We start from the raw sequence: 16,356 nt of genomic DNA on the forward strand, positions 1-16,356 counted from the left end.
TAATCTGACTAGAGGGGAACATCCCACACGAGGGACTCCCCCCAACGCCGAGCTCCTGTGCCTGCTCGCACACAGTCTTGCGCACAAACACCCACACAAACACTTCTTCTCCAGTCTTTCAAACGGAACTTAGGCTCCACTGGGAAACTCACCGAGCAATTTACATTCAGGGTTTAAAATGCACTGCTTTTGGGGACCTCACGCGGGAGAGAATGTGTTTCGGTACCTTGTATTTATTTCCCCACGAAAGCTCCCCCTCCATCTCGCCGAGGTGTGGGTGTGAGCTCCACCTTCCCCACCGCGAGATAAATGTTAACGCAGACTTTTTGCTGGCAGCCCCCACGGGCGTGTTCTGCACTTAAGAGAGGAGTGCACGCCGGCGGCCAGTGCCCAAGCTGGGAGTCCCCCCGCAAGGATGGACGCTTGCTTTAGTTTCCTAGTTTACTTTCCTAATTTAAAATATCGTTAAAACGCACGCCCCATGGGTGAACACCTCCGGGCCCGAGCCCCGCATCCGTCAGTGTGCACGTGGGCGCATCTGCGTGTGTGTACACGCGGGAGTCGTGGTCCCCGGGGCGGCCTCAGGTCGCCGCGGTGGTGGCGACCCTTGCGGTGCTTGGCAGGCTTCGGGAGAGGCACATGAAGGATTTCATTGAGTGTGAAGACAGAGAGCAGAGACAGAAAGCAGAAGGAGGCGGCTGCAGCCTTTGTAGTCGCGGAGGAATGCGGAAATGTTGAAGCACTCTGTCAAACTTTTTTGAAATGGGGTCAAGTCACATTCAGCCAGCGTGGGAAAGCAACAACAACAACAAAAAAAGTGGACGGGGCGGGGGACAGGGGGGAGGCACGGCTGCTGCCGTTTCTCTCCGCCGGAGCCGACAGTCCGGGGAGCAAGGCGGGGAGAGCCGGAGCGGGCGGTGCGGGGCCCAGCGGGGGCGCGGGCGCAGCTCCCTGCGGGGGTGGACGTCCCCGCCGCTTCCTCGCCGCCGGGCGGCGGGCAGGACTGGGGCGGGGAGGGGGCCCGCGGGAGGGGCGGGCGGCGCGGCTCGCCGCGGCTCCTCCGCTACCTGTGTGGCCCTCGGCCTGGCTCCGACCGCTGGTTCCTCGGCTCGGGGGCTCGTTCCTCGCCCTCCCCCCGCCCCCAGGACTAGCCTTCACCTTTTAAGGAGAATTTTGAATGGAGAGAATGTGAGGGGCCCGGTGCTCTCCGCGGTCCCCTCCGCCCGCAGACCGCGGGGGTCGCGCAGTCTGTATCTTTAATTCCTGGCGGAAGGCGAGAGAGCCAGAGGTTGCGGGGCAGGTAATTCCGAGGAGCTCCGGGAATTTCGGACACGCAGTCGGAGCGGTGAATGTCCGGCGGAGGCCACAGCGTTGGTGGAGCGGAGGTCCCCTGGGTCCTGGATTGCAGTTTGAATGGGAAAGAAGGGTGCGACCCCCCCCCCTTCCCTGTTTTGTTGTGTGTGTTGGGGGTGGGCTCCGGGGGTCACTGACTGCTATTCGGACCCGACCTTAAGCTGAAAGGGGAGTGGAGCAACCACCTCTGCTGCCTACTTAGGGAACAACCCGGGTAGTGGGGAAAGGTTCGCGAGTCCTGGCCGCGGGGGCGCAACCCCTTTTCGCTTTCCCCTGGAGGCTCAGCTTTTACTCCCCCCACCCTTACCCTTTTTAAGGGGAGGCTGAGTTTTGCTCAGGTTGCAATCGGTTGAAAAATTAAAGGCGAGTCACGATTATGCCGCCTTGCTTCTGAAGTTGTTCTCCAAGGAGACGACAAGCTGAAGTGCGGCGAGCACCTCTTTATCCCATTCTTAGGGTTCGGTAGGCGACTTCACCCGCCCCCCCTCCCGCCCCCGCCGCCACACCGCGGGGGGAGGCATCTCTCACCCACTCCCGAGTAGCGGGAGCTCCCGCCCTCTCGGATCTGATGGGTTTCCACCAGGGAGGTCTTCCCAAGTCAGAGGAAGGATTCCGTTTCCAACCCAGACTCTTTTACCTTAAAAAGACCATTTGTGTGTCGTTTTTAAATGTCTCCTCGTAGAAAAACTGAAAGTAGAAAGAAAGGAAGCAATTTCCGAGCAGATGTCTGACCACCCCTTCTCGCACACTCCCAGCATCGGGTTACAAAGGTCCTGGGAGCCCCCACCCACATTCTACGGCCGCACTCGGGCGGACCCGAGGTCTCTCCACACCAGGCTGCGCAAGACCCCAGAACGCCCCCACGGCACCCATGGAGCCCCTGTCCCCTGACGTCCAGGCCCCGTAGGCAGGGAGGGTAGCAGCGCAACACAATGATACAGGGAAATATTAAGCCGTGACATTGACGTGCCCGGCGCCTCCCCTCCCCCGCGCTCCCGGCACACTCTGGGCTGCTTGGCACGCCCCCTCTCGTTCCACTGCGTCCCGCGCCCTGCGCTCATCCCAGAGGGGCCCCTGCAACCTCTCCGCGCGAAGACGGCTCCAGCTCTGCAGGGAAAGAAAAGTAACTTCGTTTTTCTCGGAGGAACCAGGAAGGATTAAGCGGCCTGGGAGAGGGCAGGAGCTCGCAGAGGGTAGCGATGGGGGCTGCGTAAAGGAGGAGGAGGGGTCCCTGTAGGAACCCCGGAGAAGGCGCCTGGGATGTCTAATTACACTTTTTTCTTGTCCTCCCGTCTCCTCTTTTAGGTGGAATGACCGTGGACTGAGACGCGCCCGGGCTGAGACTGAGACTATGTAATCGCCTCGGTGTCTGCAGAGGACTGCGCTTCGGGGAGGGAAGAGGAGGGATCGGCTCGCTCCTCGGCGACTCAGCAGGCGGAGTTTCGCAGCGGCGGCACCAGGGTTGCGCCCGCCCGCGGGGAGGTCGCTCCATCCAGCCCCGGCGGCCGCGAGAGTCCGAGCGCCCGGGCGCGGTAGTCGGCGGGGGGTGAGAGAGAAAGCGAGACCGAACTCCGGGGCCCGAGGGAGCCCGGGAGGAGGCGAGCGGCGGCCACCAGCGAGCCGAGCGCGCCCCCCGCCCGCCCCAGCGGCACCGCGCCGGGCGGCATGGAGAAGGACGGCCTGAGCCGTGCCGACCAGCAGTATGAGTGCGTGGCGGAGATCGGGGAGGGCGCCTACGGGAAGGTGTTCAAGGCCCGGGACCTGAAGAACGGAGGCCGTTTCGTGGCGCTGAAGCGCGTGCGAGTGCAGACTGGCGAGGAGGGCATGCCGCTCTCCACCATCCGCGAGGTGGCGGTGCTGAGGCACCTGGAGACCTTCGAGCACCCCAACGTGGTCAGGTGAGCGGTGGATCGGCGCCCGTGCCGTCGGGGGCAGTGCGCTGGGGGAGGGGCTGGGATCCCCGGCCCCACGAAGATGCTGCGCGTGCAGGAGGGGGGGGGGACGGCGGGGGAGGCATGGCGCCATCCGTCGACCTTACTGAGTGAGAGTGAGTTTTGTCGACAGAGCCACGAGCCAGAGCTGGTGATCTTGCCAGACAGCGAGCAAAAAGACCAGTCAGAAAATATGACCTGCGCAGCCTTCCTCGCTGCTGTGCCAGTTCTAAGTGTTTTTCTCCGGTTCGTCCTGAAAGAGGTCCTGAAAGATGGATGTCTTTTAGGGGCTAGAACAAGGCAACCTGAGACGGGCGCCCCCCACCCCGCACCCCCAGCCCACCCGTGTAGTTTCCTTGGCCATTAGGGGAGTTTTTGAGAGAATGAATGAGAGGTAACGGTATGGTGGTAATTAGTAGGAAGAAAAGTCTTCTGCCATAGCCTAGTATAAATGAGGTTTGGAAGTGCAGAAACACTTGAGAATAATTTTGTCAATTACACCTACAGTTTCTTTTCGCTAACATTGCATATTGATAAGGATGCCTGATGAAGGACTTCAGTGCCAACGCCCAGTTTGTGTCCTTTTAAAAATGTCTTCCAAATATGTTACCTGTTTGTATTATTTTGTGTGTCTAAGAGAGCATAGTCCTTAGGCTTCTTCTCCAGTCAGTCAGTCCAGGTTATGAAATATTTAGATTCTAAACGTCCTGCCCAGGATTTTCCTGGGTGGGCTGTGCTGCCGGGTGGGGAGGCAGCAGTTTTTACCGCGTTTCTTGTGTGGGAACCAGTATTAAACCAAAGTGTGTGTGACTTTGGATAATGGTGTTTTCTTAGTGATCCTGGAATTTCCCCATTGTGTGTTTGACATTGTGTGGTGTGTCATCCTTTTCTTTTTTAAACAGAGGTGCATAGTTTTAAGCTGAAAAGGAATGCCCGGAAACTTCTACAAATTAGGGTGTGATTTTACCTTTCTCAACCAACGTCTAAGATAATAAGTTGGAAAAAGGAGGTCTTGAGGTCTTCTTCCTGTCTCCTTATCCGTCGAGGGGCTCTTTTCAACAGATATATATCTACTACTGTATGTGTGCTGTGGACGAGATTATGTAAATAAGCATAGCTAAATATTTTTGTGAAAAGTCAAACAATTTAACATTAGTCACCAAAGTGGAGAGACCCAAGACTGACCTTTGAAATACCAAGCCCTCTATAGACTCAGGAAGCCCATGTGTCTACAGAGTCTTCCTGGGAGGTTTCGACTTGTCTCCTCTCATCCCAGGCCGGATGACTTGTATGGTACTTTGTTCCTGCCACAGTTAGGACTCAGGCTAGAAGGCAGCAAAGAATCGTAACTACACAAACAAGGTAATAAATGGCTGTAAAACTTGGAACCAATATACCTCTGTTTCAGCCAATAGCGAAGAGAGGGACTGAAAGAATCAGTGATTTAGGAAGATGAGATTATATATAAAAGCAGTAGGTTTTTATAACCTGTGTATTTTTTTGTTGTTGTTGAAAAAACAACAGAAACCCTTTTGGGTCGTCTTTGTGATACTGGAGAGGAAAGCGAAGGGTACATTTGTCCCCTGTAACTTAGTTATCTTCCTAGCGGAACCACCCAGTCACTTCCCAAAGGGTGAATTCCACCGTTAGAATTTAAGTCCAAAATTCTTGTTTTATTTTGTCTGTTACCTATGGATAGTGTCCAGTTAAGGATGATTATCATGTATATGAATAAAATCATGGCCTTCCAATCGTCGAGGTATTCCGGAGGCACCCCTATGTAACACCGTCCTTTCCCTAAAGCACAGTTTACTCTCATAACAGAGGGAAGTTGTTTTTGCCCTTGTGCCGGCAAATCCAACTTATTCTCTTGATTTATCTTCTTGAGCTTGGTGTGTCTTTACACATTTCTAACCAAGCCACATGTCTTGGATTCTGTACTGAGAAATTTTAGGAGATTGCATTGATAAGTCGAAATTGTACTGATATGTTGGAAGACAAAGGCATCATTTTCTAAAACTATTTCACATGTTAAGTGGTAAAGATGACATCTACCTCTTAAGAATCGTGAGGAGAAACTGAGATAGTGTATATATGAACAGTTTGTAAATTTAAGAGCGCTTCAGATGTCCAAGTATTATTTGTGTTCAAGAAGATTGACGGTGGGGATGGGGGGGTGGGGAGGGACGGACAGGGGGCTTGCCTTGGTAGAAGTTCCCAGTAAGGCATTAGCTCACCTGTCCTTTCCTGTAGGGACGAATCATACTCAAGCCTAGACGTTACAAGCTCCGGAACCATTAAGCTACTCGGAATATAATGAGCCTATAGTTTGTCAGAAAAAACCATCAGTCATATGCCATGAAGTTCAATGACACTTGCGAAAATCATCGATGATGTCATCCTCACGAGCTGCAGATCTCCATTCCATTTGTTTCCTTCCTGTTTCTTCCCTTCTGCTTCTGCCTGGGGCAATTACTGGTCCCCATGACTTGCTGAGCTTGACTAGGAATTCACATTTTAGATGATGGCGATAATTGTTCAGGCAGGATTAGGAAATCAAGGACAGGTGACAAATTCTTTCCTTCTAAGGGAGAGTTGTCAGAATTGGGCCCCCAAACTTGTGATTTATTGTTGCCCCAGAGGATCCATTTTACAGTCCTGTGGCTGGTTCTTTAAAGGTTTCTTAAAAGGGCAGATAGGTGCCTGTATAAATGCCTTCAAGTCACAAGTAATTGATCATAATTATAGGCCCTTCCCACAGATAGTTAAGCCTCAAAGCTTGAAGACGCATAATAAACACATTAGTTTTTCAAAAGTTTGAGATATTTGATGGATTTGCCTGAAAAGCTGCCTTGTTGCTGGCTCTGGGACTCAGGGATAATGACTTGAAATTCTTGCTTACCTGTGGCTTGATGTATCCCCGGCCCAGGCTTGATCAGCCAGTCAGTGTCTGGGATATAAATTTATTTGTATTTTACAGTTAGTAATTCCAAATCTGGGAGCCTTCGCCAGAATCAGACTTCAGTATGAACCTATATTAGAGCTTCTGCATTCCACAAATGAATCCTGTTTTACCTTCTGAACTAAGTATGCAGAGTGGATAAAATAACATGTTTTATCAGCAATCTATCCATTCACCAAATATTTATCAAGGGCCCAGTATTTGCCAGACACTATTAGAAGCTGGGGATACATCAGTGAACAAGTTGAAAAAGTCTCTACATTTACAGAACTTAACCTTGTCATGGGATGAACAATTCTTAGATCTTTTTAATAATTCATTTCTCTTTATTTCCATTGACTTTTTGCTATATCTCACCTAACCTTTTTTTTTTTTTTTTAGAGCAGCTAATATTTGTGATAATTTGGTTACTGTGAATTTGCTGATTGAATAATTAGATAACTGAAACACTAATCAGAATCAAATGCTTTGGCGGGATTAAATTTCACTTTAGGGACATACACAGAGATCTGTATAAGACAACATTGGTGTGCAATTGATAGATATGAACACCTGAGCTCCACTTACTCAACAAGGATTTAGGAAGGACTTACTGTTTAAAAACCAAGGGGATTTTAAATAATAATTCTCCCTGGTTTTGAAGGAATAGTATGGTCACCGTAACCTGGAGACATGAATATCATGTCATTACAGAGATACTGGTTAGTGTTATCAGTGTTGTCTCCGGGGGTGAAATTTGTTAGGGTAGCAGGAGAAGTAATTCAAGTTCAAGTACTAGTTCAGTAATCTAAAACTCTCAGTATTTCAGTGAATAAACTGGTGATGTCTGAATATGTTAAATTATCACTATTAACAAATTTAATCACTGCTTTAAGAAAACCAGGAAAAATGCATATAGCTCACCGATTATTATTCAAGGAGAGTTTTCCCATTTCCTCTTTTTAATGATCTCAGTAATATCATAAAAAGAATAAAAATGTGATTTCTCTGGGAAAACCTATTAACAGAGTAGAAAGATACATGATTGGTTGCTGCATAAACATGAATCCTCTGGTGGGTTAGTTTATGGGAATCCTTCTGAATAAACTGTTATTTTGTGGGTGAATAATATATTTATTAGGACTTGTTTCAGGGAAGGCAGGAGAAGCACGAATTTAAAATGTGTTTTTATGTGAAAAGTAGGCTTTGTCTTTCATTCTCTGAGAGCTCCTTGAGAAGTTCCCAAGTTATTGAACTTTAGTAAATACACATTTTCATAGTGATGTTCTTCCATTCCTTGTTGCCGCAGAAGAACTTGGTAGTGCTGAATTGTTGCCATGGATTGCGCTGTATCCTTTTCACACAACTGTTATCACTATGGAACTATTAGAATTTCTCTATCAATGAGGAAGTAGCTCTTAAGAGGAAGACTTGTTTAAACTTGAGTATCTTTTAGGGTATTTTCCTATGTTTAGAACAAAGGTAAGTGGATATCTGTGAAAACAGACTCCTTATTAAAAGTAAATTACCTTTAGGGAGGAGAGAGTAGCATTGAAACATATATATTACCCCGTGTAAAACAGATAGCTAGTGGGAAGTTGCTATATAACACAGGGAGCACGACCTGGCCATCTGTGACGACTGAGAGGGATGAGGGTTGGGAAGAAGGCTCAAGAGGAAGGGTGTATATACACACACACACACATATATATACTTAATAGCTGATTCACATTGTTGTATGGCAGAAACCAACATAACTTGTAAAGCAATTAGCCTCCCAATTAAAAATAAAATTAAAAAAAATAAATTATCTTAAAAAAAAATCATGTCTCACTATTAATGATTTCCTAAGAATGTTTTTTAAGAATAAAACATCCAATACTCTGTGTGATGGGAAACTCATTAATAGTAGGATTGGAAGACACTTTGGAGGCCTTTCAGCCCTTTGGTACTATAGATAAACTAAAGTCCAGAGGTAAGCATCTTGCCTGCCATGCCATTTGAAATTTGTTGACGTACTCTAAAATCTCAGTAGCAATTTTAAAATAATTTCTTTCGTTTGAAGGAAGAGTTAACTCCAGTGAGTACATTTCTAGTTTGGAAAAAAATGAACTATATGTAGACAAAGGTGATGGTTTGCCAGGAATAAATGACATATCAACTCGGGAAATTCCTGAATTCTTGCAGTATGCCTTACTGAAGTAAATCTGTAAAAAAGTGTGATTATCCATTACATTCTGCTTTTAAGGAAATTGGGTAATAACTATGATCATTTAAATAGCTATAGTTAAGTAAAAATAGAGGTAAATAATGTAGTTAAGTAAGTAATAATACTAAATTCATTTGAGACAAAGAACAGTTAAAAAAAATCTAAATGCTTATGAACTATTTCATAATGTGGCCCTGGCATCTAATTCCCAGTTAGTGAAATAAACACTATAATACTTGAAAATTAGGTAGGATAGCAACTTCTAGACACCTAAGTAAATATGTGTTGCCCGTGCTTCTTGAACTAATCACACCATTTCTAGTTCTCATGAGGCTCAGATAAGCTTCTCAGTCTTCTTTTTTAAGGTTTATTGATTTGTTTTTGTCTGCGCTGGATCTTGATCGCTGCGCTCAGGCTTTCTCTAGTTTCCGAGTGGGAACTTCTCTCTGGTTGTTGTATGCAGGCTTCTCACTGCAGTGGCTTCTCTTGGGGCGCCCAGGCTCTAGGCATGTGGGTTCCCGGAGTTACAGCTCAGGGGCTCTAGAGCACCAACTCAGGAGTTACGGCGCACAGGCTTAAGTTGCTCTGTGGCATATGGAATCTTCCTGGACCAGGGATCGAACCTGTGTCCCTTGCATTGATAGGTGAATTCTTAACCACTGGACCCCCCAGAGGAGTCCTCCTCAGTTTTCTTAGGAGGGAAATTAATCATGAGCTTCCTGGTGTTCTAGACCACAGCAGAGATGAAATCTGGGCACAGGAGGAGTGGGAGTACAAGAAGGTAGTGTTTGGAAGTGGGGCCTTTTCCAGGCGCATGGAAAATAGACACAGGTGGTTGGTGACAAGCCTGCCTACATAAAGGTTACCATTTGATTGGTGATCTATAGATGCCAAGTCTACTGGGGCAGGCGGGTGAGCAGTCAGAGGGAGGAGTTTTGTAAGAGCTGCTGGGCAGTTGTTCTGAGTGTCACCTGTGTGTTGCCATGCTTGATTTTGTTTTACCAACTACTTATGTAACTGCTCCCCATTAAGGTGAAATAAAGGCACCTTTAAAAAAAAAAAAAATATATATATATATATATGCACACACACATATTATTTATCAGCATGTGAGATCCAGTTCCCTGAGAAGGGATCAAACCTGGGCCCCCCTGTCTTGAGAGCTTGGAGTCTTAGCCACTGGACCACAAGAAAAATCCCAAGAACATTTTTTTTTAATATTATTTTTAATCGGACAATAATTGCTTCACAGTGTTGTGTTAGTTTCTGCCATACAGCAGCTTGAATCAGCCGTAAGTATCCGTATATTCCCTTCCTCTTGAGCCCTCTTCCCACCCCCAGCCCACCCCTTCAGGTCATCACAGAGCTCTCAGCTGAGCTCCCTGTGCCGTGTAGGTGCTTCCCGCCAGCTGCCTGTGTTGCCCGTGGGAATGATACGTGTCAGTGCTACTCTGTCAGCGCACTGCCCCCTCGCCTTACCTCGCTGTGCCCGCGAGCCCATTCCTACATCTGCCTCTCTGTTCCTGCCCTGCAAAGAGGTTCATCAGTACGCTTTTCCTAGATTCCATGTATATGCATTAATATATGATATTTGTTTTTCTCTTTCTGACTTAGTTCACTCTGTATAACAGACTCTAGGCTTATCCACCTCAGTGCAGCCAACTCAGATTCGTTCCTTTTTATGGCTGAATAATAATCCATTGTATGTTATGTATCACAAAATAAAGGCAGCTTAAAGCATGTGGCAGGAATCTGTATGTTTGCGCACACAGCAGTCGCCTGGAAGCCCATTTAGGATGGAATCAGTATTAAACAGTTAGTAGTTTACCTGAATTTGGACAGCTACTTACTTTGTCATTCAAGTAGCATTTTAATTACTGAGTCCTATTTAGCCTTCCTAAAGGATTTTAGTTCAGTAGAATTAGAATCACAGTACAGGAGTTTTTTTTCATTGAAAAGGGTTTTAGATTTAACTTGATTCAACCCTCTTTGACCTGTGTAGGAACTGTTGTGTAAATGCATTAAAAAATTGCCTGATTTTTTATCAGTTACTTTATTCCTCACTTACATGAGTTGTAGATACAAACTGAGGATAACTAAGGCTCAAAAACAGGTTTATATCTAGTGTTAACAGAACAGGATGACCGATGGGCATTGCGTATCAGAAAACATTCCCTTGAATGAGAAAAGTATTTTCAGTTTAATGCTTTTATGTTTGCTGACTTGAAGACAAGGGTCGGCTGTATCTTTTATATCCATAAATAACAGGGTCCATACTGTTAGTTGCCCAATATGTGTCCTGAATGAAGTAGAGTAAATTAAATTATAAGCCCCTCACATGAGAACTTTTCATCGTTTTAGAGTTGCATGTAACATTAGTAGGACTTCCTTGGTGGCTCAGTGGTAAACAATCTGCCTGCAGTGCAGGAGATGCAGCAGACACTGGTTTGATCGCTGGGTTGGGAAGATCCCCTGGAGGAGGGCATGGCAACCCACTCCAGTACTCTTGCCTGGAGAATCGCATGGACAGAGGAGCTTGGAGGGCCACAGTCCATGGGGTCGCAAAGAGACCCCATGCTGAAGTGACTGATATCTCAAGCTACATGCTGGCAGATTATTGGTTTTGACTGTATCTGTACGCCAAGCTATTTAGTAAGAACACTCAAATACTTTACTGATATTTAAAATTTTCCCTGTGACTGTCTGTTTTTTTCATCTTTAGTCCTAGCTTCAACTTTGATGGGATTTTCTTGTATTCTTTGTGCGCGTTCCCTGCTTGCATCCTACACTAATATTGACTAGTCCATTTCCTCTCCCTGGGCTCCTTGCCGCGCCCGCTGTGTTTAATGGGAGCTGGTCTCAGGGTATGCTCTCCTCCCTGTACCACCTGCCGGCACCTGTTGAAATACTGTGTATGCATCCTTCAGAACCAAGCTCTAATGCCACTGTTTTTTGGGGGGAGGGTACATACCGTCCTCTTTATTGTTTGTAGTATTGCTGTTGGGTTGTGCCTTACAAACAAAGGAATTCTGATAAGTTCGATTTCACACCTTTCTTATCCTAAAAGAAAAAATTAGTGCACAATGTTCACGATTGCATATGTTGAATTATCAAAGTTATCTGTGACACGGGTGAATTTCCATTTTGAGCAAACACTGATGAAAACCAGTTTCTTCACTTAAAATTTTATACGTCGGAGGGTTGGGAGAATTTTCCACCCTCCAGATTCTGTCTTCATGTGTTTCAGACCCTGTTTCTCCTCCGTTAGTCATGTGCTTCCTGACTTGTGTGTGTCCTTAATACCTTCATTTGGATAAAATTTCTGCTTCCTTTGAATCTTAACAACCTCAGCCCTCCTTTATGGTGCTTAGTATATGTCTGTCTGCCCTGTATATTATTATGCTTATTATGTAAGGTATAATACCAATCTCCCCTCCTCCCACTGTTTCTGACCCTTTTAACTTTCCACACCCCAGTGGTGAGCTCCTTGAGGCAGAAAGTGTGTATTGGGTCACGTCCATTTACATTCTACATCCAGTGGAAATAAAATGAATGAATGAACAAATGAATGAAATAATGAAAAGGGGGTGTAGGTATTAAGTAAGGGATCATATGGGTTATTTCCATCACAGGAATGTTAATACAAAGGAGTGTCAAATAAAGAGGGAAAATAGATCTGTATATTGGGTTATACTTATTTGGTTTCCTGGGAATAATAAATATTGAAAAGAGGAATTTTCATTTTTTTCACTCCAGCATATATAGTTTATAGTCAAGTGAATTTTAAAATTTAAGTAGTTCCCATGGTTAACAGTCTTGGGCTTAATTTACATACTATAGAGAAGACATTAACATCAGGAAATGTGCACACATTCAGTAAAAGTTGAAAATGATTTGCACATTTTTAAATATAAGAATGTAAGTTACTCTGAATACATTTTAATTGCTTGAATTCTTTTACTTTTCTTTTTACCACTAATGTGGCTTTCTGTGCTGGAAGAACTCTTCGGAGGAATGGAATTAAGTGAAATCTTTCTGTGTGCTAAGTCATTCAGTTGTGTCTGACTCTTTGCAACCCTGTGGTAGCACGCCAGGCTCCTCTGTCCATGGGATTCTCCAGGCAAAAATACTGGAGTGGTTTGCCATTTCCTCCCCCAGGGGATCCTCCCGACCAAGGGATCGAACCCTTGTCCCTTACGTCTCCTGTACTGGCAGGCAGGTTCTTTACCACTGACCGCCAGGGAATCACCTTTCCCCAATATCCTGTCCTTTAATGGGTTTATTGTCGGCAGGTCTGAGGACACAGCACCCCCAGGAACACGTTGTCAGAACTTTTGGAAGCGTGGTGCTATCTACTTTAGTTCACTGTTCAATTTAACTCAAGGAGGAATGGAATTATTTGTTCTTTCTCTTTTTATTTCAAAATCTCAAACAGAATTATTCCTTTTTATGGCACACACTGGAATTTTCCAAGGCTCCTCTTAAGGCATGACCACCTTAGGACATTTTAAATTTCGTTCCTTATACTCTGTGTTTAAGTCATTAAGATCTATCCACAGAAAAGAGGTAGTTCTCTTTCAGGGACACTAATCTCTAATGAAGTCTCTTTTTTATTTTGCTTTCTTTGTTAAGTAATCTCATAATTTCTGTTTTAGGTATTCCTAAAAATTAGTGTAAAACATGTATTTTTCCTAATGTTTTCTTTTTAGAAGGTAAGGTATGAATGTGTAAAGTTGGAAACATTAACTCTTAGCCCTATTCACCAACAGAACAAGAAAAACAGAATATGTCTTTGCATTTTAAATGTTAGGCTATTGGCTCTGACCAATATATTTTAAAACTTTTTGGTGGAAACCAGGAAGCTAGCTGAGTGGTTTCAAGTTGGGAGTTTTAGATGATGTCGTCTACATTCCAACCATGTAGAATCACTTAAAGGAGCTATTAAATAGCCTTGGATAAAAACGGGATGTTTTCTTGTTGAGCCATAAGAAACCCAGAGACAAGATTTAGAGATTGGGCTGGAAAGGACTCCTGTTGCTGATCAGGACTGAAGTACATTTAAGTTATGGAAGTCCCCTTAAAGAACAGGGACAGCATCCCTCCTTTGAAATAACATACCTCTTACATATTAAGATGAAATGAAAAGTTGAGACATCCTGCTAGTTGTTACAAATTCCTTTAAGCCCATGAGATTTAATCAGTGGTAATTTCTCTAACCAAAAGCTCATTAGGCTAGCGTGTAGGATTGATGGTGCCTCTTGGGTCCTCAACTACACCAGTTAGTTTTGCAAAGAGCAAAAGGTTGACTTAGACGGGAGAGTTGGTCTCCAGGAGAACTATAAAAAAGCTTGGTTGATTTGGTGGTACCCATTCCTGATGCGAGAAAAATAGGACTTTTGAGATGAGTCAGGAGTAGCATCTTTGTTTATGAAAAATGGTATAATTTTTTCCCCATCTTAGGTGATAAAGTTGAGAGGTGAAACCATCATTAGGCCAACAGAGAATGGTTAAGAGATGTACCTTATGAACTGAAAGGACCACAGACTCATTAAAAGGAGGGAAGAACATGGCAGAAGGTGAGCTAAGTTGAGGTAGAAGTGAGAGATACGGTATGGTGGAGATGTAAAATAGTGACAGAATCTGGCAATGCTTACGTAAATCTGAATTTTCTTAAGAGTTCAAGCTTTGAAACCTAGTGAAGCCTAAAGTTCTGGTACGTTTAGAAAGACCATAACCAGTGTTTGTTGAATAAGTAAACTCAGGCTATCATGCTTTTTAATTCCATAATGATACAATGGCATAGTTGTCTGATTCCTTTTTCTTGGGTACCTTATTTTAGCCAGGGCTTTCCTGGTGGCTCAGAGGTTAAAGCGTCTGCCTCCAATGCAGGAGACTCCGGTTCGATCCCTGGGTCGGGAAGACCCCCTGGAGAAGGAAATGGTAAACCACTGCAGTATTCTTGCCTGGAGAATCCCATGGACCGAGAAGCCTTGTGGGCTACAGTCCACGGGGTCGCAGAGAGTTGGACACGACGGAGTGACTTCACCTTCACCTTATTTTAGCCATATTGCATTGTCCATCATGCCTAGCATGCACATGTCTTGAAGTAATGCATGAATTAATATAGAATGTATGCTTCGCATTAGAACATAAGCTCCATGAAGACATGAATTTTTGCCCCTTTTGTTCACTGCTTTTATCCCTAGTGTCTAGAACAGTATCTGGCACATAAATACTTGTTGAGTGACTTACTGAAGAGCTAAGCAGTGAGCAAAGATTACTCTTTTACAGGAGTTTTTATGACAGTAAAAGTGTAAATTAACACCAAATTCAGCAGCTGTGTTATTTTTCTATTCACTCATTAGTATTGCATTTAAAACTCTTAAGGTTATATAGTCTAATAATTATATTAGTAAATTGGATTATGACAGTAATTAGGAGTTATTGAATAATTTAGTAATTAGCAAGTAGACTGGACACTAAGATATATTCCCTCTTAAACTAATTTTTCCACTGATATTTTCATTCAGTTATGAACATAATTTTACATAAACAGTATTAACTGATATTTTAAATGGTCATATGATTTGTGGCAGAGTTGATTTAGATATTTTGGTGGGAATTTTAGGATATAGTTTCCGATTCTCCCGGTCATGAAATTTTATAGAGAGGATTGACAATCAGTTTCCTGAAGAGTCTGGCGTGAGCTGTAAAGTCCTGGTGTAAGCCCCTACAGCTGTGCTTATCGCAGGCCCGTCTCACCGTGAACCTTGGCCCAGTACTGCTGTTTGGCATTGCTGCTGCTCCAAACACCTTTCTTCTCTGCTTAGATCGATTGACTGTGATCACCCAAGGGATCTGACCTTACTTGGTTGTGGCTAATAGTAATGATGAAAAGAAAAAGGAGGAAAAAGCGGAAGAGGAAGGAGAAGGGGAGGAATGGAATGGTGTGGAATAGACTAGAGTATAGAGTGAAAGCGTGCGGTGTTCCCAGCCTGCTGCTGTCAGATACATTGCAAGGACTTGTAACTGAAGTAGGATACCAAGGGGGTTATTTGTAGTTTTTAACTTAAAGTAATTATGTTTTCTCTTAAAGACGTTGTTCTGATTAATATGGCTGTGTAGTCAGTTACCCCAGAATTTAGGGGCTGGAGACAACCTTTTTCTTAGGCTCAAGGATTGGGTGGTTGGGAAACAGCACAGTGAGAGTAGGATCTCTGCCCTGTGATGTCTGAGTGATGCCCTGTGATGACACAGCTGCTAGGGAGTTGATTCATTTTGAGAGGATGTCTTCATTCACAAGTCTAGTGTTCACTCAGGCTGGTTGACATACGCTAAGACCTGAGCAGGGGGCCTGTGGACCAAAGCATGCACTCCATGTATCCTGAGCTTCCTCTCAGCGTCAAGGCTGCAGAGTAACTGGACTCCTGTGGCCCTGCATGGCTCCACAAGCCAGTCAGTGTCCTTAGGAACAGGTGGGGTTACTTCTGCCACATTCTGTTGGTTACAAGTGAGTTCAAAGCCCCACAGATTCAGGGGAGGGCACATCTACCATCTCTTCCTGCTGCTGCTGCTGCTGCTGCTGCTGCTAAGTCGCTTCAGTCGTGTCCAACTCTGTGCGACCCCATAGACGGCAGCCCACCATCTCTTACTAGAAAGTATTAAAGAATTTGTGCCTCCCCCCTTGATAATCATGACATACATGCTTGGTGATTACTATAGCAGAGTATATGATAAAAAAGCAAGGCTCCTGTCCCAACTATCCCTGTGCCCAGTACCCAGATACAACTTCTTTTAATTCTGTGTTTGGTGCTTCTGGTTGTTCCTCTGTGAATCTAGATAATATGCTATGCTCTATTTCTTAATATCTAAACTTCAGGTAATAACTATTGACTTCCTATTCTGAAAGATGAAGATTTAGC

General features: G+C 45.0%; 1 protein-coding gene across 3 annotated transcripts in view; it reads left to right on the plus strand.

Moving 5' to 3' along the window:
• The first annotated feature begins 1,138 nt into the window (after positions 1-1,138).
• Positions 1,139-16,356, plus strand: part of CDK6 (cyclin-dependent kinase 6) — a 261,972-nt gene continuing 246,754 nt past the window's right edge. The window contains exons 1-2 of one of the 3 annotated variants that reach the window (XM_010839786.1): positions 1,139-1,426; positions 2,659-3,251. In XM_010839786.1, the coding sequence (XP_010838088.1) occupies positions 3,019-3,251 (233 nt within the window). In that variant the 5' untranslated portion in view covers positions 1,139-1,426; positions 2,659-3,018. Of the gene's footprint in view, positions 1,427-1,930; positions 2,547-2,658; positions 3,252-16,356 lie in introns of those variants that run through there. The other 2 variants (XM_010839784.1, XM_010839785.1) reach the window with 2 other exon arrangements.

This window comes from Bison bison, unplaced genomic scaffold, assembly GCF_000754665.1.
Source record: "Bison bison bison isolate TAMUID 2011002044 unplaced genomic scaffold, Bison_UMD1.0 scf7180017864134, whole genome shotgun sequence".
NCBI lineage: Eukaryota > Metazoa > Chordata > Mammalia > Artiodactyla > Bovidae > Bison > Bison bison.